Source organism: Peromyscus californicus, unplaced genomic scaffold, assembly GCF_007827085.1.
Source record: "Peromyscus californicus insignis strain IS unplaced genomic scaffold, ASM782708v3 Scaffold_8__1_contigs__length_139910024, whole genome shotgun sequence".
NCBI lineage: Eukaryota > Metazoa > Chordata > Mammalia > Rodentia > Cricetidae > Peromyscus > Peromyscus californicus.
In genome coordinates this window covers 21086384-21114372 of record NW_026294606.1, presented here as the reverse complement: position 1 = coordinate 21114372, position 27989 = coordinate 21086384, and the positions used below count along the sequence as shown (strand labels likewise).

At 45.2% G+C, this 27989-nt stretch overlaps 1 protein-coding gene across 6 annotated transcripts; it reads left to right on the top strand.

The window, feature by feature from the left end:
* On the top strand, window positions 1-27971 carry Sirt5 (sirtuin 5). 6 transcript variants are annotated; one of them, XM_052728025.1, is made up of 11 exons: window positions 225-325; window positions 1856-1956; window positions 3284-3373; window positions 7774-7919; window positions 8881-9014; window positions 13066-13291; window positions 15958-16045; window positions 16786-16839; window positions 18850-18973; window positions 21544-21659; window positions 27699-27971. In XM_052728025.1, exons 4-11 carry the CDS (start codon window positions 7805-7807, stop codon window positions 27772-27774), a joined length of 933 nt encoding a protein of 310 aa, XP_052583985.1. In that variant the 5' UTR covers window positions 225-325; window positions 1856-1956; window positions 3284-3373; window positions 7774-7804; the 3' UTR covers window positions 27775-27971. The 6 variants fall into 6 exon arrangements, with proteins under 6 accessions (XP_052583986.1, XP_052583983.1, XP_052583984.1 ...); XM_052728023.1 differs by lacking the exons at window positions 225-325; window positions 3284-3373 and adding an exon at window positions 20-129; XM_052728021.1 differs by lacking the exon at window positions 3284-3373.
* The last annotated feature ends 18 nt before the right edge of the window (window positions 27972-27989 follow it).

Here is a 27989-nt window from a genome sequence, read left to right as displayed (position 1 = left end):
ACAGAGCCGGGCCCAGGCCTCGCTCCGGGTCTCCGGCAGGGGCCGCTGCAGCCGGGGCGGGACACCGGGACGCCGAGCACTCCGCCCCGCCGCCTCTCCTGCCTGCTCTATCCACACCGCCTTCTGCAGGTGCGTCTAGTGCCGGCCTCGGGGGTCCCGGCTTTGTCCCGACTCTGCTCGCCCCACCCCGCGCATGCGCGGACGGGCGCCGATAGGGAAGCCAGCGACAGGGTGGGTGGCGGTATGGGCGATGGGCGGGAGAGAAACCGAGGCAGAAGCTGGGCCCCGGAAGGCGGTGACCTGGAGGAAGGGCACTTTGGCTAAGGTGACAGGGGCAGGCTGGAGTGGTAGAAGTAGGAGTGCAGAGAGGGGCGGATCGCGACACAGTCTGAAGGCAGAGCCGGAAGGATTTGATGATCATGGCAGCAGAGAAGTGAGGAAAGGTTAAGGCCAAGCCAGGAGCCGGGAGGATGGTGCCCCAAAGTTTTGCGAGTGGTGTGGGGGCTGGGGCGGGAGGTTGGGGACGCAGTTTTCAGCTCTGGGAAGATGGGAGATCAGGAGCAGTCAGCTGCAGACAGATTGGAGGAAAGCCCCCAAGGGTGGGTGCTGGAAGCAGGGCACGCACATGGCCAGAGAGGTTGGGTCCTAGGCTGTACCCTTTTTAGGTTTTGATAACAGGTAGCCTTGACAGGAATGGGTGTGAGTGGAGCCAGTCAGCGTCAAAGCCCGGGACTGGTGTATTGATCTCATTTGTGAAGCCTTTTGTGTCCAGTGAATCTTTACCGACAGCCTGTGAACATTTCTGCCAGTGCAGTTGCCATGTCGTCTGTCCCATGACTTAAAACTGCATTTCAGTTGACAAGAGATAACTGTGTATATATTTCTGGGGTGCAATGGGGTGTTTTGATCTATGCATGTATTATATATAGTAAGACTAAGCCAAACTAATCAACATGTCTATCATCTCGCTATTTTTTAGTGGTGAGAACCTTTGTAGTTTACTTGTTTCAAAATTTTGAAACGTGCATTACATCGGTATCAACTATGGTTACTGTGCTGTGCAATAGACCAGGAAAACGTATTTTTTCTTGCTGAGAGTCCATGCCCTTGACAAACATCTCCATGCCCCCACATTGTCCCCCCTCACCCAGCCTTTGGTAACCATCATCCGTTTTTTGTTTCTGTGAGTTTGACTTTTCTATACTCCACAGTGTATATACTTCTTTTCTATACTCCACAGTGTATATGCTTACTTTTCTATACTCCACAGTGTATATGCTTACTTTTCTATACTCCACAGTGTATATACTTTATATACTCCACAGGTCAGTACACCTGCCCTGCTGTGCTTAGCTTATTTCACTTACGTTAGTAAGGTCATCCACTTTGTTCCAAATGTATGGTTTGAAATATTTTCTCCACTGTGGAAATGACTGATTCCTTCATCAACCTGTATGTCTGTTTTTGCTTTTATTACCTGTGTTTAGGGTCCTAACTACGAAATCATTGCCCAAGCAACGTCAGGACTCCCATCTCTTTTCCTCTTGTAGTATCAGTTTCAGGTGGTGTGTTTAAGTCTTTAATCCATTTCTAATTGATTTTTTGGGGGGGTCTAATTGATTTTTATATGTGATATGAAGCAAGCAACAATGAAGCCTGGGCCTGGTGGCTCACATCTGTAATCCTAGCTATTATAAAGTTGAGACAGGAGAATTGCCGTGAATTCCAGCCTGGACCGCAGAGTGAGTCCTAAGTCAGTCTGGGGTATAGTATGAGACCCTGTGTCAATCTTCTTCCACGGTCACCCAGCTCAGATGTTCGTTCTGGCTGACTTTTCTCTCCTGCCGTTTTTTAGGTTCCCAAGCTTCCTGTGCAGTGTCTCTCATCACAACAGAGACAGGTGACACTGGAAGTGCCAGCGTGCTTGCGTCTTGTTTTTAATTGGGGTTGACTGAGGTACAGTGCACAACTGTCAACATCACCGTCTTTATTTTACGGTTTACAAGTTGTCAAAAAAGCATGTCAAAAATAAGGATACAGTACTTCCCATTGTTCTAATGGCCCCTGTCTGCTCACCCTGACCAAGACAATGATGGGATTTCTATACTATAGCTTTCCTTTTTCATCATGTAAATGGTTTCAGAGTGTGACTTTTGTGTTGGGCTTATTAGCATTGAATGTAGTTTATTTTCATTGTTTTTATTTACATGGGTGCTGCTTACATGTATGTGTGCCATGTGTGTGCCTGGTGCCTATGGGGGCCAGAAGAGGATCTCCTAGAGCTAGTGTTACAGATGATTGTGAACCACAGTGTGAGTGCTGGGAATGGAACCTGGATGCTCTTACTGCTGAGCCATCTCTCCAGCCCTAGCCTTGTGTTTTTGTTTTATTTTCTGTAAAGCAACTCTATTTTTGAAATAATTTAAGGCTTCCAGAAATAATGCAAACATAGCTGGGTGGTGGTGGTGCACACCTTTAATCCTAGCACTTGGGAGGCAGAGGCAGGTGGAGCTCTGTGAGTTCGAGGCCAGCCTGGTCTACATAGGAGTTCCAGTACAGTCAGGGCTACACAGTGAAACCCTGTCTTGAAAAAAACAAAACAAAACAAATTTAATGCAAACATAGTAGACTTCCTGTGTATTATTTACCCAGTTTCTCCCAGTGTTACATCTTACCTAACCGGAGTACAGTGATCTAAATTAGGACATTTACATGTCTCCTACCAACTAGTGTACCTACACTTCTAACTAATGAACAGTCACATTTTGCAAGATGTCTCACTAAGGTCCATTTTCAGGCGTGTGGCCCCCTGGAGACAGTTTCCTAGGCTTCACCCTTCATAATTTTGCTGTGTGGGGAATGCTGCTGATTATGCTGTACAGGGCCCTTCAACTGGGTTTGTATGGTATTTCTAGTAATTACATAATGTGTCTTGGGAGAAAAATCACCCAAGCAAGCCTTAGCCCCTCCCATTGCATCATCTGTGGGAGGCAGGTGAGGTTGCCAGGTCTTGCTGCTGGTCATGCTGTCCTGGATGGCTTGGCCAAGGTTGTAGTAGGCATGTTTTTCACGGTGAAGCTGCTGTTGCACGCGACTCTAAGGAGCCTGAATTCATGGGGTTGAGTGTGTGAGTTTGTTCTCTTTCTTGGAACAGTCTTCGTTCTGTGAAGAAGCATAATTTGTTCACTTGTGTGTAAGTTGATGGCGTTTAGTTTGCTTCTGTTTGGAGTCAAGAACTATCTGATAGGCCTTGGTGTTCTGTTAAATATAAACCCTGCCACAGAACACCAACATCAGGCAAGGCCACACATGACCACAGTGGATCAGGAGAAAACCCAGACCACTTGATAATCCTGTCTCAACTGAGATACAAGTAAGTATGTTGTCTATAACAGAATCCAAAAGCCTGCTGCTTTCCAACAATCTCTTACTTGTCAATAATGACCCCTACAATGTCCAGTCAAAGTGGCCCGCTTTTTCATAGCAGCCAAACACTTATGTGACCTCTCCCCCCATGACCTCACAGGAGCCTGAACCCTCCCATCAATCTCTTGAGACACTTGCAGCCTTGGGTGTGCTGGCAAGCAATTTTCCATGAAGCTGCTCCTTCATCTCGGGAAAACAGGACTGGAGAGATGGTTCAGAGGTTAAGAGCACTTGCTGCTCTTGTAGAGACCCAGGTTCAGTTCCCAGCACCCATATGGTAGCTCACAGCCATTTATAACTCCAGTTCCAGGGGATGTGGTACCCTCCTCTGAACTCCGAGAGCACCAGACATGCAGGCATGCGGTGCACACAAGTACATGCATGCAAGCAAAACATTTGTGCACCTAAAAATAAATGAATAAAAATAAAATTAACACCCTAGAAGACACTGACAGTCTGAGCAAGATATTCACATAGCTATTGAAACCCTGGCTTCTTTTCTTATTTCTGTATATACTGTTTCCCACCCACACCCAATTCTTTCACTGATTTCTTAGGAATTCTTAATTTTAAAATAAACATCCTAGTAAGTGCCAAATTTTTGTCAGTCCCATCTCTTACAAAGTACTAGTTAACCTTTTCCCTCCAAAAATGTGTTCTGGTGATCTCTATCAGTTGATACCAAACTCTCTTATTCTGGTCAATAATACACAGAACATAAAGTTCACCATCAGTATTAGTTCCTTTTCTCATGGGTGGGACAAAGCACCTAGCAAAGCCACTTACGGAAGGAAGGGTTTATTCTGGGTCACAGTTTGGGGACAAGCCATTGTGGCAGGGAAGGCATGGTGACCGGAGCGGGAGGCAGCTGGTCCCTCTGCATCTGCAGCCAGGAAGCCGAGAAAGTGAACGCTCCTCAACCCCAACTGGTGGGATGGTGCTACCCACCTTCAGAGTGGGTTTTCCCTCCTCCATTAAACCTCATGGGTGACCTGGGAGGTATGTTTCCATGGTGATCTAAATGGAGTCAAGTTGACAATTCAGATAACCACCACACTGTCCTAACCATTTTAAAACCACTGTGCAGTCATGGTTGGTGGCTGGGATATTCTTCCCCAGAGCTTTTCCATCTTATAAAACTGAAACTTTTTACCCATCCTTTTTAAATATACCTCAGATACAGTAAAAATAACTCTTTGGGAGTGTAGACTTCTGTAAGCTCTGATAGACATTGCCATGTAACTGCTACTGTGATTGGGACACAGGGCACATTCATTGCTCCCCTTTGCCCACATGTCTCTGTATTTCCTACCCTTCCATCATGACCACAAATATAGTCTTTGTTTATTTTGGAATGTCATAGGAATACAATCATGAATTCCTTACAAAAATCTTTGTGGACATGAATGAATGTATATGGACATAGTGTGTGTGTACAAGTGTGTACATGTGTGCTTGTGGAGGCCAGAGGCCACTGTTGATTGTCTTGCTCTATTCCTCTTATTTTTAAAAAGTTGAGTTTTTTTGTTTTGTTTTGTTTTACATTTATTGGTGTGTGGGGGTAAACGTTCATGTCACTGTGAAGGTCAGGGGACAGCTAGTGGCAGTCAGTTCTCTCGTTCCACCATGTGGGTTCTGGGGAATCAAACTCAGGCCATCAGGCTTGGTGAAAGCACCATCTCACTGACCTTTATATTTGGAGGCAGGGTTTCTCACTGAATCTTGAGCTTGCCTGGTTGGCTAGGCTGGCTGGCTGGCCAGCCATTTCTAGTCTTTCTCCGTGTGCCCCCATCCCTCAGTGTTGAGGTTACAGGCATTTGCCGTCACCCCTGAGTTTTGATATGAGTACTGGAGATTTGAATTTGGGTTCTTATGCTTGCACAGTGAGAATCTTACTGACTTAAACTGATGTAACCTCTCTCTAGCCCTGCCTTCTTTTTGAATAATAGCTGCATTGCACACTGCGAATGTTTTTCCTTGCTTATTGAACTTGTTTCTATGGATGGGGATTTAGGCCTGTTCTAGGCTCTTCTACTAACTCAATTCTCTAATGTCTGTAGATAAAGTCATCTTGGATCAATCCAACTGTTGTTTTCTCTGTTTGAGCCAGGGTCTTCTATGTAGACTAGGCTGACCTAGAACTCACTATGTAGACCAGGCTAGCTTTGGACTAACAATCCTCCTGCTTCTGGCCTCTTGAGTGCTGTGATTGCAGGAATATGCCTCCATGCCCAGCCCGTTTTCCTCTTACAAAATTTCTCAAGTAGAAACTTTTACTAAATGAGCCTCCCAACTTACAAGTTTCATTGACCCATTGTCACCCTCACCTTATTTATTGTGGCAGTATACATAGCCCATCTGTTTGGGTGGGAGCTCACCTCAACCTCTGGCACCCTGGCATCCCTATACTCAAAGAGTCTGGAATGTCTGGAAGGAGTCTGGTGCAAGATCACCCTTGGCTCCCTTCCCCATCTCTTTCCCCAAACCCGCCCCTTCAAAGCCCACCAAACACAGCTCCTCCCCCAGAGAGGCTCAGGACTCCCACAGGGGATATATAAGGGGCATCCCAGAAAACAGACTCTTGGTTCTTCTGGTCGGTCTTATGTCCCAGTTGCCTCTCTTTGGGGTCAGGGAATTGTCCTAGAGCACTTTACCCATTAAACCTGGGCTTTCTAATTTGGTCTGATTCAGTTTGTTGCGACGGTGGAGAGGCCTTCAGGAGGCCTCAAACTTATCACCATCTAGTTCAGTTTTCAAAAATCACTTTGTCCTCAAAACTCTTTCATCAAAAGTTCAGGAAGGGAGCTGGATCGATGGCTTAGCAGTTGGGAACCACTCTTGCAGCACCAGCACGTCGGGCAGCTCACAACTGCCTGTTCACAACTATATGCACACATAGACATAATAAAAATAAAAAATAGATTGGAAAAAGGTAGCCAGGTTTTTGAAAATGTTTTGTACTGTTACAAATGCAGCAGGGTCTTTGTTTGTTTGCTTTTTGTTTTTTAAAGAATTCTCATGTTTGGGGCCAGGGAGATAGTTCAGTCAGTAAAGTGTTTGTCTTGCAAGCTTGAAGACCTATGTCTGATCCCAGAACCCATGTTAAAAAAAAAAAAACTAGGTGTGGTGGTGTGTGCTCTAGGGAGGCAGAAACAGGTAGATCCCTGGGTCTCTTAGCTTACTCTGCAAATTCTAGATCCTGTCTCAAATTCCGAGGATAGATAGATACCTTAAGTTGTCCTTTGGTCTCCATTTCACACACATGTACACACACACACACACACACACACACACACACACACACACACACACACACACATTCCTCATGTTTAACACTTTCCCAAGCCTCTACAACCATGATTCTAAACATGAGTGGCCATCAAGATTACCTTGTGGCTTGTGGGCTAGGCCAGGTGGCTGACTGTAGTCTGGGGTGGACCTGGAAGCTTCGCATTCCTGAGGCTCTCAGAAGTGACTGTAGGTGTACAGCCCCACGTGAGAGGCACTGTATACCTAAGCAACAGTCCAGAGCATAAGTAAAAACAACCAGGCTGAATATCATGACGTTCTGTTGCTAAAGACTTCAATTAAGGGTGTTCTTTTTGTTTTATCTTTCTCCTTTTGTTTCATTTCATTTTGTCTTGCTTTTTTTGTCTTGCTTGTTTTTAAAACCGGCTCTCACGTAGCCCAGGTGTGGTTCTGAACTCCCTTGGTTGCTGAGGATGACCTTGAACTCCTGCCCTGCCTGCCTCCACCATGTTAGGGCATTCCTACCAAAATAGTCCCTTACTCACCATGAGCTCACTGAGGAGTTTTCAGCTTTGCTATTGCCATGTTTCCTTTTTAGTTCAGTGTTCAATGAGTCACAAGCTAAGGACCTGGTGGAACTCCAGATGCCTGGTACAAACGATGAAATCAAAGTTTCATCCACCCTCAAAAGCTTAAAAAATATTTCTCTCAGCATAGTGGCATACAGGCTTGTAATCTCTGACTTTGGAGGCTGCAATAAGAGGAACATTATTCAAGGCTACCCTGTAATATGTAACCAGATTCTGTTTCAAGTAAATACATAGAAATAAAATTAGAAATTGTGAGATGTTTGATACTTTATTTTAACAGATTTCACAGTGAGTGTTGTTGTGAGCACATTTGATGTAGGCTGGACTAACAATGTTCAGCTGGCTGAGTATATTTATGAGATTCTCCACTTAGGACTCGTTATCTTGAATTGAGTAGCAAAATGTTTGTACTTATATACATGCAATAACACCTCTAACAAGACAAAGACACACTATGTATTTGAATGTTTTATGATTGTTTCTATGTTGTTTTATAACTTTTCTAAAGCCTGCTGGAGTAGCACTTCAAAGAAAACCTGATGCGCCCACTCCAGATTGTTCCAAGCCGATTCATTTCCCAGCTGTGTTGTAGACTGAAGCCTCCGGCCTCCCCACAAAGCAAGATCTGCCTCACCATGGCTCGTCCAAGTTCAAGTAAGTCATCTTTATAAATGCCTATGTTGGTCACGGTGCGGAGGAAGCTTTAACATGCTTTTCACAGGGCAGGTGAATATGAGGAGAATTTTAGATGTTTGGCGTCTACTGGGCCTCGGTTCAGCTCGGCCACAAGCACAAAGGCTTTGTCCTGACTTTCCACAAGAAATCTGGATCCATCAACTCTTTTACATTTGCACAACTGTGCTCTACGATAAGAATACACCAAGCAGCCCACAGAACCAAGTATACAGAGCATAAGCACTTCAGATCACACAGTGGGCTGAAGGTGGAGCTGAGATGCCATGCTAGGTGTGTGACCAAAGCCCTCGTTTCTTGGAGATACCATGTACCCACCTGTCAAGTGTCCAAGATGATGTCTTCATGGCACAGGAAATGTTTTTTAAACCTTATTTATATAAGGGAGAGGGACATATGTGTGCCAGAGTGTGTGTTTAGGTCAGAGGACAGCTTGTAGATATTTGTTCTCCTACCACCCTGTGGCTTCCAGGGATTGAACTCAGGTCATCAGGCCTGGTGACAAGTGCCCTTATTCTCTGAGCCATCTCACCAGCCCTGAGGAATGCTTTTTATTGGAATATCTTAAATCTTTCTTTTTTATTTGAAGATTTATTTATTTAATGTGTATGAGTGTTTGCCTGTATTATGCATGTGTGTGCCTGGTGCCCACAGGGGCTAGTGTTAGTGCGGAGGGCACCAGATCCTCTAGAACTGGAGTTAGAGATGATTGTAAAGCACCATGTGGGTGCTGGGAATTGAACAGCAGTCCTCTGCAAGAGCAAAACGTACTCTTAATTGCTGGGCCATCTCTTCAGGCCCTATTGGAGTATCTTACAGTGTAAGTTTATTCAGTGTCAAATTTCATGCTATAGAAAATGGATGTGGAATATAAATGTCCCATTGGTACTCTGGATTGACGCAGGTTTTATTTTCTGTTTAGATATGGCAGATTTTCGGAAATGTTTTGCAAATGCAAAGCACATAGCCATCATCTCAGGGGCTGGTGTTAGTGCGGAGAGTGGGGTTCCAACTTTCAGAGGAGCTGGAGGTTATTGGAGAAAATGGCAAGCCCAGGTTAGTAATGCTTCCAGAATCCCAAAGGCTTTTTCTGAATGACACTATTATGGAGGTTGATTCAGCATCCGTACTGATGCCTGGAGCCCAGGGGCAGTGTTTGAAATTGGCAGTAACTATTTTGTCCTCTTTGTTTTTGTTTTAACAAGGTCTCTATGATGACTACAATAGCAAATTTGGGGCCAGGGAGACAGTGTAGTGTGTAAGAACACTTGCTGTGCAAGCATCAAGCATGAGGACCCGAGTTTGACTCCCAGCACCCACATAAAGAGCTGGGCATGCTGGGTATGCTTGGAACCCCAGCATTGAGAAGTGGAGACAGGAGGGTCCCGGAAGCTTGCTGTCCAGCCAGCCTAGCCTAAAGGGCAAGCTTCTAGTTCACTGAGAGATTGATTGTGTCTCAAGGGAATAAGGCAGACAGCAACAGGAAGACACTCAGTGTCCTCTGGCTTCTGAAAACTCATGCACAGATGTGCACATCTGCATACTCATGTGTATGAAACATGCACACACATACACACACACACACACACACACACACACACACACACACACACACTTCACCCCAGAAAGGGAGTGCCCTACAGACCAAAGTCATGATTGCATCACTGTCTGGTTGGGTGAAGGAGTAAGGTTTACTGGGTTATACCAAGAGTATGGGTGAGGGGTTACTGTAACTAACAGCAGTATGGGTGAGGGGTTACTGTAACTAACAGCAGTGTGGGTGAGGGATTACTGTAACTGGTTCTCCAGAATATTCCATTCTGGTCCTTTGCCTTCTTCTGTTTCCTCCTACCCCTGCCTCCCTCCCCCCCCCCCCCCCCCCCCAGCTTGGGAAATCCTTAGTTTTAAATCTTTCTTTCTTTCTTTTTTTTTGGTTTTTTGAGACAGGGCTTCTCTGCGTAGTTTTCACTCTGTAGCCCAGGCTGGCCTCAAACTCACAGAGATCCACCTGGCTCTGCCTCCCGAGTGCTGGGATTAAAGGCATGCACCACCGACGCCCGGCTCATTTTTATTTTTAATTGTATGTATGTGGGTGGGGTGCTGCAGATGCATTTGGTGCCCTCGGATGCTAGAAGAGGGCATTATGTCTTCTGCAGCTGGAGTTACAGGTGATTGTTAGCAGCCTAATGCAGGTGCTGGGGTGCTTGGGCCCTCTTAACTGTCTCTCCCACCCTGGAAATCCTTTGTTTTAGAGAGCAGGGAACTTCATGTGTTGTGTCCATTGTGAAGCTCCCAGCCGCAGAACGCTAGCACATGATGCAGGATTCGTACATTTTGGTTAGTTGAGTGAAGACAAAATTAACCACCTTAGTGCATGCCTTGAAGAATCCGCAGGGCTTTCTCACCGAGTGCAGAGCAAGCACTGTCCCCTCCTTCCTCCTAAATGTTGAAGCAGGAGAAACTGGGATGCGCTGGCACCGCTCAGGCCCAGGAGGGGAGTAAGGAGTAGAGGGCTCCAGTAAGAGAGAAGGACCACCAGAGGCATCCCTGGGGACAGTAGCAGGTGGCAGGAAGACCTGGGAGGGGCTGCTCTGGTGTCAGAGGAAGCTCAGAGTTTGCCAGTAAGCAGAGAGGTCAGAGGGCACATCTGATTCCAACCCTGCCCCAAAGCCCATGTATGCGGTTACAGTTCATAGGTTAATGGCACAGGTGCTCCTGGCCAGGGTGTCCTAGGTGTTGAGAAGGAGCACAGGGTCCCGGAGGGCCACGCACTGTGCCTGCCATGACTCTCAAAGGGAAGGCTGCTGTCTCTGCTTGGGGTGGAGATGTCTCTGCTTGGCGTGGAGACGTGCTTATGAATGTGGGGCATCCATGGTATGCTTCTTTTCAAAATTAACACAGCCCGGAATAAACTTGTTGGTTGTGTGCACAGTTCGGTGTGGACCTGAGGTAACAGGCAGGATACAGAACATGTCCATGACCGTTAAGGATTACCTTGTCCTCTTCCTGTCAGCTTCCAACCCAGACAGCTGTGCTGTGCCTCTATCACAGAAAGAGCTCTGTTTTAGAAGAGGGCCAGCGCCTGAAGTACAGATATTTCATGTATTCTGTTAATAGGTTTTGTTTTTATGTGTATGTATGCATGTATTTAATGTGGCTCACATATGTGTATGGCTGGGTGTGCGTGCATTTCTGTAGAGTTTGAGTATGTATTATATAGCTGTATGGATGCATGCATATGTGTTTGATTATCTTGGTGAGGGGTGGTCATCTAGGGTGCCACCGAGTTCATTCCATGGAACGAAGAATTAATAGTATGTCCTGGAGTGACCCACAGGAGACAGAAGCCACTGACAGTGTGACAGAGATCTGAGGCGGGGACATGCCCCACCCGCCCCACTGTGGAAGCAGAGACCCTGAGGGTCCCGAGGGAAAGCGGGTTGTCATCCTGGGGGCAGTGAAGTCAGTCACAGACTGAAGCTGGGCCGGAAGGACCTGCCTCAAAGAGCAAAACCACAAAGGGACAAACAACTCCTGTCTCGGTGGGAGGCCCTGGAGGCAGAGCCCACCAGAGGCTGTCTGGATGTTTTATAGGCTCTTGGGAGCCTCCCCTGCTGGCCTTTTGTAGCAGTTCTGTCTCCTGGGGTAGGAGGGAGGTGGGAGGGTGGGAGAGTGGGGGGTGCCGTGCCCCCCTCCCAAGCAAGGAGCAGCTTTTCTTAAAGGGGCTAGGCTCTGTTTTCCAGATTGGCCCAAGTTCTCCTGACCTTCCTTTTATATATATATATATATATATATCCATATGATATGCATGTGTGTAGTTTTTTATATGTACATACATACATGCGGTTTGTGTGTAAGTAGATGCAACGTATCCATATAGTTGTATGTATGTTTGTATATATTTGTTCATGTATAAGTACATGTAACTAAATGTTCATATTTAGTTATATATATGTGTACTTCTGAGTATATGTAATTATCTGTACATAGCTGGATATATTGTATAGTTGTGTGTGAGTATATACATATATATGTGTTGTAGTGTGCATGTTATAACATGTAGCTACATGCATGTAATTGTATGTGTGTATATGTGTCTGATTGCATGGGTATAACTGTATGTTTGTATATAGTTATGTGTATGCATGCATATGTGTATGGCTTATGCATAATAAATACATGTAGCTGTATATATGCATGCAGTTGTGTATATGCAAATATTTATGCATAATTATAGCATAAATACACGTGACTATGTATATGTTGTATGTATGCATATATATATAGGTAGGGTTTATGTATAAATATGGAATATAGCCGGGCGGTGGTGGCGCACGCCTTTAATCCCAGCACTCGGGAGGCAGAGCCAGGCGGATCTCTGTGAGTTCGAGGCCAGCCTGGTCTCCAAAGCGAGTTCCAGGAAAGGCGCAAAGCTACACAGAGAAACCCTGTCTCGAAAAACCAAAAAAAAAAAAAAAAAAAAAAATAAATAAATAAATATGGAATATATAAATGGGGGTAGCTGTGTGTATACATACACATGTGGTAGTTTGTGCACAATACATTTAACTGTATGTAGTTGTGTAGATGTGTATAGTTGTATGCTGTGTGTCTGTATGTGCTGTGTTTTTAATGGTGTGTAGGTGTGTGTGTCTGTACATGTGTGTATATAATTGGTACAGTTGTGTGCTGTGTGCTTGCTTGTATGTGCTGTGTTTTTAGTTGTGTGTAGGTGTGTGTGTCTGTGTATATGTGAGTAGTTGTGTGTCTAAGCTCTTTTCTGTGCCCGATGGATCTCACAGGGGCATTTTTCGTGTCATGTTTTTCTTGGAGCTCCCTCACAATGATATTGAATTTTTATTTCTTAGAGCTCTATGGGAGTAAACTCAACCCCAGACACTTTCCCACATGTCGCTTTACTTCTTGTCATAATTTGTGAGATTAGTGAGGTGGGTTAGGTTGCCTCTGTCTCATCAGCAGGGAAGTTAAGAGTGACCTGCTGGTCCCAGGACTAGGATCTAGGCCCATGCTACACAGTCTAGCCAGACCTACAACTGCCCATCTCCACCTCCACAGGTCCCTCACTGACCTCTACCTTTCCCCTCAGGACCTGGCGACCCCTCAGGCCTTTGCCCGCAACCCATCGCAGGTGTGGGAGTTCTACCACTACCGGAGAGAGGTCATGCAGAGCAAGGAACCCAACCCGGGGCACATAGCCATTGCCCAGTGTGAAGCTCGGCTGCGTGACCAGGGCCGCCGGGTTGTGGTCATCACCCAGAACATTGATGAGCTGCACCGCAAGGCTGGCACCAAGAACCTGCTGGAAATCCACGGTGAGGGAGACCAGATTTTTTTGTTTTTACAAGACAGGATTTCTCTGTGTATAGCCCTGGCTGTCCTTTAACTCACTTTGTAGACCAGGCTGTCCTTGAACTCACAGAGATCCACCTGCTTCTGCCTTCCAAGTGCTGGGATCAAAGGTGTGCGACACCAAGGCCCTTGCAGGAGACCAGATTTTAAAACAGTCTCTCCACCCTACACTGCCTCACACCTATCCCTCTCCCAGGATGTTGTGGCACTTCCCTCGGGGACACAGTGGTGCCCGATGGCACCTGAACAGCTCCTGCTGGCAAGGAGGGACACCTTGGCCACTGGCACCACTCACTTGTTATTTCCTGCAACCTGCTAGTTGGACTACGGACTGAGAACCAATAGTGTCAACTCCTCTGGGTTTCAGTTAGACAGGTCCTACCTGGACACACCAAAACAGAACCTGCATTTCTCCCAAGGGCCCCACTGCACAGTACCGGGTGTTATTGGTGTTCCTGTACTCCAGAGAAGTGCTGTCTACACAGTCACACGTCCCTGCTCCTGGGACATCTGTGGAAGGAGGCTGTGCTGTGACACAGCTACCCAGGGAGGGAAGTGTTATGATACTGTATGCGGGCGCCAGTGTTATGAATTATTACTCTTCGGGGGGTGTGGTGGGCGTGGGTATCCCGCATGTGCAGTGAACCATGCTGGCTGGGCAGATGTAGCGGTGGGCTGGCGGGCATGGTGGCGGGGCGGCGGGTGGACATTCACAACCCAGAGGCTGCATCCTCAGAGAAATGGTTTATTATAATAGAGAGACAAAGAGAAGATAGGAAAGAGGGAGAGAGAGAGAAAGAGTGAGAACAAGAGAGGCGGGGAGGGGGAGAGGCTACGGGGTGTACACCTTGTAGGAGTGGAGGGAGCGAAGGAGAAAGGCCTGGGTGCTAGGACCACTGCGGCTTCAGCAGGACTGGACATGGCCAGTTGTGACTTCAACCTCCTGGGGTGTTTATTTATTTGTCCTTTGTCCGCAGTAGGAAATTTGTCACAGAAGCCATCCTGCTTCACCCTAGAGCCCGAGAGAGGGGTGTTGGCCCTGGCCCTTATCTGTAACAAGCCCACCCATGCAGGTTGTCTTCCATCCCTCTGACTTCTTTCCTGTGTGGATTTCTGCCCAAGGCTGTTAGTATCAGTATCCACAAAACTATAACCCCAAGGAATGCATTTCCTCATGTACAAGGTGAGAAGCAGCTCACCCATGTTGTCTGTGCCACACAGGTGCAGTGAAGAGCACTTTCAGCCTGCTCAGGTCGACGGATACAGAATTCTGTTCTCTGGTTAACACTTACCTTCCCCTGGCTGTGTGCTGTCTCCCACGCATTTCTGCTTGTTTCTCAGCAATGCCCACATGTGACTATTTTCCCTGCCATGCACAGAGTGAAGGCGATGACACCAGTTTTACCATGTTCTTTGAAGAATTACAAAAGATTACATGTGCATGTTAGGTGGGATTTTTTTTTTTTGTCCTGTTACAAATAGTGAGAACTCTTTTCTGAGGTAAAAATAAAAGAAACTCCCTGTTTGATCTGCGGCCACCACCATTGCACTGTAGATAGTTGCTATTACTAGCAATTATTTTTATTTATTAGTTAATTAGTTAGTGAGTTTCTTTGGTAGAAAAGGTTCAAGTTCTATTAAATCAAAGAATTTACGCACTCTAAATGATTGACTTTTAAGGTGTGAGACTAAACCTTTAACAGCTGCACCGTCTTTCCAGCCCTTTGGCCTTTGTAATTGTGCACCTAGTTGGGAACTCAGACCCTTGGCTTCAGGTTGAGTGGCTGCTTCCCTCTTGATCTCTTCAGTTACATCTGAACATCACCCCAGGGGCATATGGGGGATGTTAGCCTTGTAGTTATTTCCCTGCCAGGTCATGCCATCCTTGAAGGAGTTTGTTTTTGGTTGGTTAAACAGTAGAGCATGTGTGGTGGTTTGAATAAGAGTGACCCCCATAGGCTCATATATCTGAACGCTCAGTCAGCAGGGAGTGGCACTGTTTGAGAAGAATTAGGAGGTGTGGCCTTGTTGGAGGAAGTGTGTCAGTAGGGGTGGGTTTTGAGGGTTCAAAAGCCCACACTAGGCCCAGTGTTGCTCTCTCTGCTTGTGGATCAACTACTGTTCCAGTGCCATGAGTGCTGCCATGCTTCTGCCATGCCCCGGGGACAATGACAATAGACTGACGCTCTGAAACTGTAAGCAAACCCACAATTCAATTCTGTCTCTAATAAGAGTTGCCTTGGTCATGGTGTCTCTCTCTCTCTCTCTCTCTCTCTCTCTCTCTCTCTCTCTCTCTCTCTCTCTCTTTTCTGAGATAGGGTTTCTCTGTGTAGCCTTTGGAGCCTGTCCTGGAACTCACTTTGTAGACCAAGCTGGCCTCGAACTCACAGAGATTCACCTGCCTCTGCCTCCCGAGTACTGGAATTAAAGGCGTGCGCATGGTGTCTCTTCACAGCAGTAGAACAGTGACTAAGACAGCATGTTTTTGTATTTCCCATGATTCCTAGGGTAGAACATTAGTAAAAATGAACATAGGAAGACGAAATGTTTTCTGGCCTCTCAAACATGGAGACTTCGCTCTCTATGATACTAAGTTCTGAACTTGCTTGGCACATGTCCTTTCTTTCAGGAACCTTATTTAAAACTCGGTGCACCTCTTGTGGCGCTGTCGCTGAGAATTACAAGAGTCCAATTTGTCCAGCGTTAGCAGGAAAAGGGTAATTATAATGTACTGCAGAATAAATGTCATTTCTCCTTGAATTGAACATGTATGTGAGGGAATTAAATGTTTGTTGAAGATTCTCGTGAATGTTTCTAATGTGTAAGACTAGACACTATACAGATATCTGATGAAAGAAATATTTGACTCATAATTTACCATGCTAAGTAAAAACTGTAAGATGCCAGAGTATTGGCTGTATGATCCCAAAATTTTATTTATATAAATTCCCACTCCATCTTCATGTATCTGTATATTAGCTAAAAGACCACAAGAAAACACAGGAAAGGATTGGCTGTGACTGTGAGGAATGGAGAGGTTATGGGTAATTTTTATTTCTCGTTCATCTCATTGCGAATTTTGCAACATTTTTATGATGAATGTGTATTATTGTTATAATTAGGAAAAATTTAGAGGGCAACTCAAACTACTGAGAAAAAATTTTTCTGAACCATTTCAGAGCAGTAAAAACTTACAGACATAAAATACTAACATAATTTCATTGGAGAAGCATCAACCACCTCACTGAGACTCTCTCCTACACAAATTCCCTCTTGGAGCAAAACCAATAGTCAGTATTCAGGGTCCATGCTTCTGTGAACCTTGTAAGTTAGCATGCACGAGGAAGTACCTTTGTACCACGTGCTCCCAGGTAAGACACAAATGACTATGTCACATCCTTCCTTTGTTCTTTGATTTTACCACGGGTATTCATTCTCTTCACACTCTTGACTTCAGGGCTCCAGAACCAGAGACTCAAGATGCCAGGATCCCAGTTGACAAACTTCCCAGGTAAATAAAAACCTGATGTACAGCTGGTGTTCAAGAGTGCAGGAAAGAAAATCAAAATCTCAATTGTGTGTGTGTGTGTGTGTGTGTGTGTGTGTGCGCGTGTGCGTGTGCGTGTGCGTGTGCGTGTGTGTGTGTGTGTGTGTGTGTGTGTGTGTGTGTGTGTGAGAGATGACCTTTAAATGTACAGATGTAGCAATCATCCCTGACCTCTGAGTCCAGGGGCGAAAGGACAAAAGATGAAACATCTTCCAGGTCCTTTTGAAAGAGCCTGTTTTACTGTGTTGCCCAGGCTGGCCTCAAACTCCTAGGCTCAAGTGTTCTTCCTGCCTCACCCCCCTCCCCCCAATGTGGGTGTGTACCCTTGAATGCAGTGCTCTTGGAGGTCAGAGGCGCTTGGAGGCCCTTGAGCTTGAGTCAAAGACGGTTGTGAGCCTCCGGACTAGCCTGGGTCTTTTGCAAGAGCAGAGTGCTCTTCACCACTGAGCCACCACTGCAGCCCTGAATCAGTGCTTTCTGAAAAATGGTTATGCTATATTCATACTTCTTTGGTCTATTTTAACCGCAGATCATTTTCATTTTTTTCTTTTTCTCTCCCCCCGCCCCCCCCCCCCCCCCCCCCAGCTGAGGACTACCACTGAGCAAGCGCTCTACCACTGAGCTAAATCCCCAAACCCTTTTTCCATTTTTTTAAAATGAGGCTTTTCATGACTAAACTCTGAAGTTTCACTCTGAAAAGATTAGGGGATTCTAGAAGTTTCCTGAGTAGGACATTACTAAGATGGAGCCGATGTAGAAGGTAGAAGATTTTAGCACATAAACCTAGACTATATTACCTAAAGGTAATAGGGCATGAAAGAAGAGAAATCCCCTGTCCCAACAAGGTTTCTCTGTGTAACCCTGGCTGTCCTGGAACTCACTCCAGGACAGGATGGAAGGTTGAGGTAGGAGGATCACAAGTTCATGGTTGGCCTGGCCCACAAGTGAGTTCAAGGTCAGCTGTGGCAATTTAGCAAAAACTGTCTCAAAGTAAAATGTCAAAAGGAAGTTGGGGAAGCCATCTGTTGGTAGAACCCCTGCTCTACTACATGCAGAGCCCTGGGTTCCAGTGAGAGGCAGAGTGAGCTGGAGAAGAGAGAACTTGGCTGTAGGCCAGTCTCAAGAAAGAAGTGATCTGAGAGAAAGTGAAGGAGGTCATTGGTGGAAAGAGGAGGTTTGGGTGTTGGAGGCAGCCCTGAGGCTGCTGTTGTGCCCAGGTCTGGGCAATGGGAGTGTATTAGAGCCAGTGAGTGCACAATGTGGAGGAAAACAAGCCATTAGAATGAGAAAGCCAAGCTTAGCTGAAGCAGTGTCTACACAGCTCGGTGGATGAAGACAAGGTAAGAACTTACTAGGGCAAAGTCACCTGAGTGTCCCACATACAGGGCAAGCTCCCATCTCCTGGCCTGAGTGGCAGCCCTGCTTTCCTGGGATCCCAGGCAGTCCTGCCCTGTGTACCCTAATAAATTTTGCCTTAAGATCAGAGGACAGAACAAGCCACTAGATTAAACAAAGAAGCCAGGCAGTGGTGGCACACACCTTTAATCCCAATACTTGGGAAGCACACACTTTTCATCCCAGCACTTGAGATCTCATGCCTTTAATCCCAGTATTTGGGAAGCACACACCTTTAATCTCAGCACTAGGAAGGAAGTGATGGCTGGGCGGAGAAAGGTATATAAGGCGTGAGGAGACAGGAACTAAAGCCTTTTCAGGCTGAGGAGTCCTAGAGGTAAGATGTGGCAGTGGCTTGTTCCTTTGTTTCTCTAATCTTTCAGCATCTATACCAATATCTGGCTCCAGGGTTTTTTGTTTTGTTTTATTTTGTTTTAAATTAAAAGACCTATTAGATTTCAGGTTACATCTAGTACCAACGTGGGATCTGAACCCACGATCCTGGGATTAAGAGTCTCATGCTATACCAACTGAGCGAGCTGGGCAGTTAGAGATGATTTAAGGTTGACTTTCTTCCAGGTGTGAGGAGGCAGGATGCGGTGGCTTGCTGCGACCTCATGTGGTGTGGTTTGGAGAAAACCTGGATCCTGCTGTTCTGGAGGAGGTGGACAGAGAACTGGCTCTCTGTGACCTGTGTCTCGTGGTAGGTCACGCTGGTCCCTAGTCTCCAGGCCCTGGAAAGACTGGGGTGGAGTGTCTTCTGGTTGCCATCTTCCTCCCTTCCTCCTTATCCTTCCACTTCCTCTTCCTCCTTTTCTCCTTCACCCTTCCCCTTCTCCCTCTCCTGAAAGATGTGTGTGTAAGTGGACTATTCATTCCTGCCGGCCAGTTACCAAATAACCACACAGAGACTTAGTATTAGTTATAAATGCTTGGCCAATAGCTCAGGCTTGTTATTAGCTAACTCTTATATTTTAAATTAACCTATATTTCTTATCTGTGCTCTGCCATGTGGCTTGGTACCTTTTCTCACTATGGCAAGTTCATCTTTTCTCCTCGTCTTCTCGCTCTTCTGAGACTCTTCCCTTCTTCTCTTTCACACTCTCTTTTTGTCTGTAAGTCCCACCTAACCTCTACCTGTCCTGCTATTGACCAGTCAGCTTCTGTATTAAACCAATCACAGTGACATATTCACACAGTGTAAAGGAATATTCCACAGATATGTGTGGAAGTCTCAAAGCGACCTGCAGAAAAAAACCAAAAAGCAATAAATAAGAGCCAATCTTTTAGAAAGATTGGTTTTATTATTTTTAATTATGTTTAGGTGTGTGTATCTGCATGTGGGTATGTGCATGTGAGCTCAGTGTCCTCAGAGGCCAGAGGCTTTGGTTCTCCTGGCGTTACAAATAGTAGTGAGTCACTTGGCATGTGTTCTGGGAACTAAATCTGGGTCCTCTGGCAGAGCAGCAACTGCTCTTAATCACTGAGCCATCTCTCCAGCCCCAAGAACTGATCTTAAAATATGAAATTATGCACGACCATGTTCTGAGCACCTTTAAAAGCCTCTCTTCCCCCCACAAAATAACAAAAGGAGCATGCTTTTTAAGAGCTGTATAAATTTAGAGATGTAACATATTATCATAACACCATTGTGGAAGCATCAGATTTATTTATCTATCATGATGTTTGTGTGCGAATGTGCCACATGCATGTGTGGAGGTCAGAAGACAACATTGTAGAGTCAGTTCTCTCCTTCTGCCTTTACATGGGTTCTAAGAACAAACAAAAAGTCACCAGACTTTTTCAGCAAGCTCCTTTACCTGCTGGGCCATCTTGCCATCCCTAGCCTAGATTTTAAATATAATGCATGCTCATTATTAAATGTCATTGATAAAATATGAAAGAATCAAAGCATAAGAAGGAAATTAGAGATCACCACATTATACCACCTGGAAATAATCACCGGTAGCATTTTGATGTTTTCTTCTAGACCAGGAATTGAGTCCTTTTGGCAGAGAGTGGATGGATGGCCTACAGGGCCTGACAGCTTTACCTTTGGCTCTTTCCACAAAAAGTTGGCCACTTCTGATTTCAACCCTTCCTTCTGTAGATGTATATACACCAAGTACACATAATACACGTTCTGTCTTGAGACTGTTTTATTCATTTAGTAATTCATTGGCATATTCCATGTCTACATATCCAAAGCCGTTGCGTCTTTTAGTTTGCTGTGTGATTTTCTAGTACACACATGATACGGTGAGAAAATCCTCTATTTCAGGACATTTGGGTTGTTTCAGGTTGTTTTCTGAATAGCATTTCACATGGCCCTGGAGGGTATCATATCACTGTACAGCCAAAGCCAGATGTAAATTCTTCATCCTCCTGCCTCTACCTCCCACATGCTAGGATTACAGGTCTGTACTCTAGATCCAACTTAGGCTGTTTCAGATTTTGATATTTGAAATAATGTTGTATGAATACATGTAGATGGGAATCTCAGCATGTTCCTCAAGCAATTTCCTTAGGACACATTCTCTAAAGGTGGAATTAACTAGGAAGAGCATGCAGAGCCCACAGTTTCTCTAATATGTCTTTAAAAGCAGAGGCACTTTGTGGTGGGTCTATTTCCATTCTGTATTTTTTTTTTTTTTTTTTTTTGGTTTTTCGAGACAGGGTTTCTCTGTGTAGCTTTGCGCCTTTCCTGGAACTCGCTTTGGAGACCAGGCTGGCCTCGAACTCACAGAGATCCGCCTGGTTCTGCCTCCCGAGTGCTGGGATTAAAGGCGTGCGCCACCACCGCCCGGCTTCCATTCTGTATTTACTGTGTACATCCCATGTTAAGTGCAGCCTCTGTGGTCACGGTGGTGTTAGTGAGAAAACCTGGTTTACGGAGTGTCTTGTGGCCTTTCCGTTTCTGTGAAGGGTGTGTGTGCACGTCAAAACGGCAACAGTGATTATTTCCTACCCTAGAAAAAGAACATGGATCGTTGGCACAAGTTCAAAGACTGGAACAGAAGGGACCCCTAGTCGTGTCCTTTGGGCCACTCCTTTGCTTCTCTGTCTACTCGTGGGACTGTCTTTTTGTGTCACGTGGTTCTTCCCCACTCCCAGTGACTGGCCGACCACCAAAGACACTCATGTCATTTACTCGCCTCTGTCCCGCATTTTCTGTCGCTTAGCTTCCGGCATGCCTCCCTCCACATCCCTGCCTGAGCAAAGCTCCCCTTACGCTTCGTCTCACCCACTGCACTCCATCTGCTTGCTTTGTAGGTGGGAACATCCTCTGTGGTCTACCCCGCTGCCATGTTTGCCCCTCAGGTGGCTGCCAGGGGAGTCCCAGTGGCTGAGTTTAACATGGAAACCACCCCAGCCACCAACAGATTCAGGTATGGGGAGGGACGACCAAAGCTGGGTGGCGGGAGGTGGAGCGCAGGCTTGGAGATGCCATCCCAATAGACTGTCAGTTCTGATTTCTGTGGAGGAGGAGAGAAGGAAGGAGGAGGACAAAGAAGGGAGGTTGTGGCTTCTTGTTTGGTTTGTAGTTGACTTTTATGAAAGAACAAAATACCCCCGTTAACTACAGGCTGGGTGGCTGTGGTTCGGTACATGGGAGTTTCCATAGAACTTTCGTTTTCCACATTGGCACTTTACATTCTTCTCTGGACTTTATGCTTGCATTTGTAGATTTTTTTTTTTTAAATTATTTATTTTTATATGCACAGGTGTTTTGCCTGCATGTGTATACGCATGAAGGCATTGGAACTCTTGGGAGCTTGAGTTACAGACAGTTGTGAGCTGCCATGTGGGGGCTGGGAATTGAACCCAGGTCCTCTGGATGAGCAGCCAGTGCTCTTAACCACTGAGCCATTTCTCCAGCCCCCGCATTTGTAGATTTTTAAGTAGGTGTGGTCACAGCCTTTACCTGTAGGTGAGAGGTACCATTTGTAGATTTTTAAGTAGGTGTGGTCACAGCCTTTACCTGTAGGTGAGAGGTACCATTTCCCCATCCAGATAGCTTTCCTGCCTGATCGCTATTATAGTAAATGTAAGGCATTTTCTGATTACCTCAATTGTAGTAGGAATCTTAAAAGTTCTTATTAATAAAATCAAACCTGAGGCCAGTTATTGGGGTGAATGCTGGAAGATCAGAGAAGCAGAACAAGCCACAGCTCCCTCACCTTGCTAGTTCTTCAGCTGATCCTGTTTCCTCAGACTGTAAGCCTCTCAGTCCTCATCCAGAATGAATCTCAGCTGAACTGTTGCTTGAAAGCCTGAAAGCTTAACCAGCTCTAGTTCCTGGTCCTCACGCCTTATATACCTTTTCTGCCATCACTTTCTGGGATTAAAGGCTCTTGTTACCACGCCTGGCTGTTTCCAGTATGGCCTTGAACTCACAGAGATCCGGATGAATCTTTGCCTCCCAAGTGATAGGATTAAAGGCATGTGTGCCACCATTTTCTGGCCTCTATGTCATCTAGTGGCTATTCTTTTCTCTGACCCCCCCCCCCATAACTTTATTAGGATGCACAATATTTTGGGGAACACAATACCACCACACTCAATGTTTTGACTGAGTGAATGAACCTCAAGAGTCCTTGCAATGCCAGGATTTGTACATGGCTGAAACAGAGATGGGGGTGTGCTCATCATAGCTCTGTTGGGGGCCTTTCGGCACCTGGACCCATCAGTGCTCTCAGCTACCATGCTGTCTTTTTGTCTAATCTTCAGGATTTAGCTGACGTGCACAGTGTACATACACGGCCATAGTCCTAAAGGTAGACTAGATCAGTGACCAAGACCAAAACCTACCCTGTGAAGATCAGATGCTAGCGGCTGAGGCTGCAGCAAGCAGTATCCACAGTGGGCACCTTAGCCAGCATTTGAGGTGTGGAGGTACTGAGAAGAGCCTAGGTGTAATTGGGTGGGGGGCAGACAGACATCAGGATTCGGTGTGGTCCCAAAGGGAAACCTCAAGAGGTAAAAGAGCATGCTGACAGAAGACCTTTCCAGATTCGAGGACTACCTGATACAAAGGCCCAACGTAGCTGCACAGCTGGGCAGTGTGAGGACCCCTGAGGAGTCCACCTGGTTTCAGGGACAGGCAGTGGGGGCGGTTCCAGGAGAGGCAATTAGGGGTAATAAAGTAATTCACTGATATGTGGGAAGGAAGGTACTTGATGCTGAATACAATTACTGGAGGTGGCTAGACACCTGGGGAATTAGCCTGAGAACTATGTAGGTAGTGATGTCGCTTATCAAAGGTTTGAAGAGCCCTTGCTTCTAAGTCACAGAGGCCACATTTGATGGGGTAGTTGAATGCTCATCTGGTTGTGCCATCCAGTAGGGAACAAAGCCTTCTTTACCTGTGAAGCTGGGCCCCTACTGAACTCTTAACCTAAAAGTTTACTTAAGGGAGATCTAAAGAAAAAGGACACATGCCTTGAATGATATATATATAATTACATATATAATATATATTTCAAGCACAAATGAATACTCATTAGCTTTATTTATTTGCTGTATTTGTTAACACCTAGGCCTTCCATTTGAGATGGGGTCTGCTAACAGGACCTGTAGCTAGAGTTTTCCTGCCTGGCCCACAGTCAGGACAAATCTCTCTCACTCGCCAGTCCCAGAGCCTCTCAGACCTGACCAAGTAAACACAGAGACTTATATTGGTTACAAACTGTATGGCCGTGGCAGGCTTCTTGCTAACTGTTCTTACAGCTTAAATTAATCCATTTTTATTAATCTATACCTTGCCACGTGGCTTGTGGCTTACCGGTACTTTACATCTTTCTTGTCCTGATGGCAGCTGGCAGTGTCTCTCTCACTCAGCTTTTTACTTTTCAGCTCTATCTTCCTCCTTGTCTCGCCTATATTTTTTGTCTGGCCACGGGCCAATCAGTGATTTATTTATTGACTAATCAGCAACACATTTGACATATAGACCATCTCACAGTATTTTCCCTTTTTTTTTTTTTAAAAAGGAAGGTTTTAACCTTTATATTTTTTTAAAGTTAGCTTGATATATTTGGGAATTTGGGCGTAGCTTTTCTTATTACTTTTTGTTGGAGGGGGGCGCTGTATCTTCTGGGGAAACAAAGAAAATTTTAGGATCATGGAGTAGTCCGTGAGGCTGTATCATCTGAGCCAGTTGTCTTGAAACGGTTCTGGATGTTGGATCATCTGGGCCATGGTGTCATCGGAGACTTTTTAGGGGGTCTTGGCTGGTCAAACCTGATGTGTCTTAATCTGGAACAAATCTATAGCCTCTGGCTTTTTGTGGAAACAAAAGCAGAGACTCCTTTTTAAAGTACCATATCCTTATATCCAAATTTTGAAGTTAAGGTACCTTTTAAATATACATTTTGGCATAACTTAACAGCTTTTGTAATCAAATGTTTTTTTTTAGTTACGAATATCAAAGAGAACATAATCCAGATTCTCTGTGTGGTAGCCATCTTTACGTGGCTTATTTTTTTATATTAGTTTTACTGTCTCTTTAAAGACTATTTTTTTTAAACTGTGTATTTGTTTTTGTAACTGTATATATCATCTTTTTAATCTCTTTTAAGCCTACGTACATTTTTATACACATTGTAAACTATTATATCTGAATCTGTCTTATTGTGAATTTATTGTCTTAAACTGTAGCAGCTGTGGCTGCTGGCTCCGCCCACCTCAGCTTCCCAACATGGAGGCAGTATGCTTACCGCCAGCTCTGGGAGCCATCGTGGGTCTATGCTTTTATCCAAGCAGCATGTAGCCCAGAAACCTCTTTTTTTTTGTTTTGTACTAGTAAAGGCTAAATCCACCAAGTAGTTTAATGTGTCACTTGCAGAGGCCTCATTCCTGCCATACCGCAGGTCGAGCGCACACTCTAGGAACCCACCAGTAGCTCAAACCGGCAGCTGCCATTAACTTGAAAGAGACAACTAGGAACTGTTTTTAGTTCCGTTTTAGAATCTTTTTTTTTAGTTTTTAGGTGGAAACTCTTGCCCCACGTTGGGCGCCATTTGTAGCTAGAGTTTTCCTGCCTGGCCCACAGTCAGGACAAATCTCTCTCACCCGCCAGTCCCACAGCCTCTCAGACCCAACCAAGTAAACACAGAGACTTATATTGGTTACAAACTGTATGGCCGTGGCAGGCTTCTTGCTAACTGTTCTTACAGCTTAAATTAATCCATTTTTATTAAGGACCTCACCTTTCCTTATTCCCATAATTTTCCTGGTGGTCCTTTAATCTTTCCTAGCTCTTATGAATAAAGCAAAGCTAACACCCAGACATCCTGAATCAGATTTACAGCTGGCAGTAGCTGTTTATACTTTAACAAATGGCCAGTAGATTCTTGACAGGAACTCTTTAATTATGTATATGTATATGTCCGTGTGACTGTGTGGAAGTATGTGTACACAAGTGCAGATGTCTGTGGAAGCCAGAGGTTTTGGATCTCTTGGAGCTGGAGTTAGAGACTGTTGTGAGCTGCAAGATGTGGGTGCTGGGAACCAAACCCTAATCCTCTGCAAGAGCAGTACATGCTCTTAGCTATGGAGCCATTTCTCTAGCCCCCCCTCCCCCCCAATTTATTTTCTATTTTATTTTGTAATGCTGGGGGTTGAACTCAGAGCATGCTAGATAAGCTCTCTAAATCTAAGACAAATCTCTAGCACTAAATATATTACTTTAGTTTAATACATAGCTTAGACTGGCCTCAAACTCATGATTCTCCTGCCTTAACCTTTTTTATTTTTTTTGAGACAGGGTTTCTTTGATGCCTATCCTGGATCTCGCTCTGTAGACCAGACTGGCCTTGAACTCACAGAGATCCGCCTGGCTCTGCCTCCCAAGTGCTGGGATTAAAGGCGGGCACCATCACCACCTGCACTTAACCTCTTAAGTACTGGGATTATAGGCATGCTCACCAAGTCCATCTAAAATACAGCCCACATCATGTTCTAGTGGCTACTTATTCTTCTTCCAATGACAGGGGTGTAGCCTAGGGTAGCACAGCACAGAGTCTAACCACTGAGCTATTCTCCAAACTGATTTTATTTTATTTTATTTTTTTTTTGGTTTTTTTCAAGACAGGGTTTCTCTGTGTAGCTTTGCGCCTTTTCCTGGAACTCACTTGGTAGCCCAGGCTGGCCTCGAACTCAGAGAGATCCACCTGGCTCTGCCTCCCAAGTGCTGGGATTAAAGGCGTGCGCCACCACCGCCCGGCTTGATTTTAATTTTATATAATCACATTTGTCTTCTCTTGCTGTTGTGGCCTGTGTTTTGAAAATCAAATCTAAAAATCTGTTGCCTTGACCAGTGTTGTGTAGTCCCCAGCCCCTTATTTCCTTCTCGTAGTTTTGAATTTCTTTTTGTGTATTATATGAGACGATGGTCCAATTTCATTTCTCCTCATGTGGCTATGTAATTTACCAACCCCATTTATTAAAGACTGGTAGGTTTGTGAAGTCAGCTGACCACAGACTTACAGATTTTTTTCTGTACTTTACTCTGTAATGCTGGCTGATGTGTCTACTTTATGCCTGTATCATGCTATTATAATTTCAGTCACTTTGTACTATATTGTGAGGAGGTCATTTACTGGAGAGGCTCTGGTTTTGTTTACTATGCTCGTGAGTTTATCAGTTATTGAAGTTTGTATATGCATCTATTTCTTTGTCTATATCTATCATGAAAAATGACATAGGAATTGCAATAAGGATTAGAGTATAGATATTTTTAACAATGTTAATTCTTTTCTTAAAATCCATGAACATGGGATATCTTTCCACCCATTTGTGTCTTCATATATAAAAATATGGATACATATATAATTTCACTTAGGAATTTGGCTTTATTAAGGTAAAACACACAGCAATCATGCCTCCTCCATCTGTCAGAATAAAAGTCTTACAGCATACAGACTTTAGACAGTTGTCTGTGATGTGTTACATTTAGTATTGTCAGAACTTGGATAAAAGAAGTCCACAAAAGCCAGGTTTGGTGGCACACACCTTTAATCCTGGCACTTGAGAGGTAGGAACTGGCTGATCTCTGTGAGGTCAATGCTAGTTTGGTCTACATGGCAGGTTCCAGGCCAGTCAGGGTTACATAGTGAGACCCTGTCCAACACCAACAAAAGAAGTCCCTTGCCGGGCAGCGGTGTCACACACCTTTAATCCCAGCACTCGGTAGCCAGAATCAGGCGGATCTCTGTAAGTTCGAGGCCAGCTTGGTCTACAGAGCAAGATCCAGGACAGACACCAAAACTACACAGAGAAACCCTGCCTAAAAAAAACAAAACCAAACAACCAAAGAAAACCCTTAAAAATTTAAGTCACCATTAGTTGTGTGTTATCAGCTGCAGTTGCGTGTCCTTTTGTTAACTTGTATCTCCCAATTCTGCTCTATTGCTCCTTCTGTTTAGGTTTCATTTTTCAGGACCCTGTGGGACAACTCTTCCTGAAGCCCTTGCTCCTCATGAAACTGAAAGGATTTCTTAATTACCCTGTGCAAAGAGGAGAAGATTGTGTCGCACATAACCAGGGCACCAGCAGGAGAGGTGTTTCTGTGGCTGGTGAACTGAACTTTGGAAAGTCTAAAAACACCCCTCGTGTCCCTAGAGGACAGTCCGTCTGTGAAGTGGTGATCGGGCTTCACCAACAGCAAATGTGTTTTCTCTGGGGGTGGGGGTGGGTGGGCGGGGGCGGGATCGGAC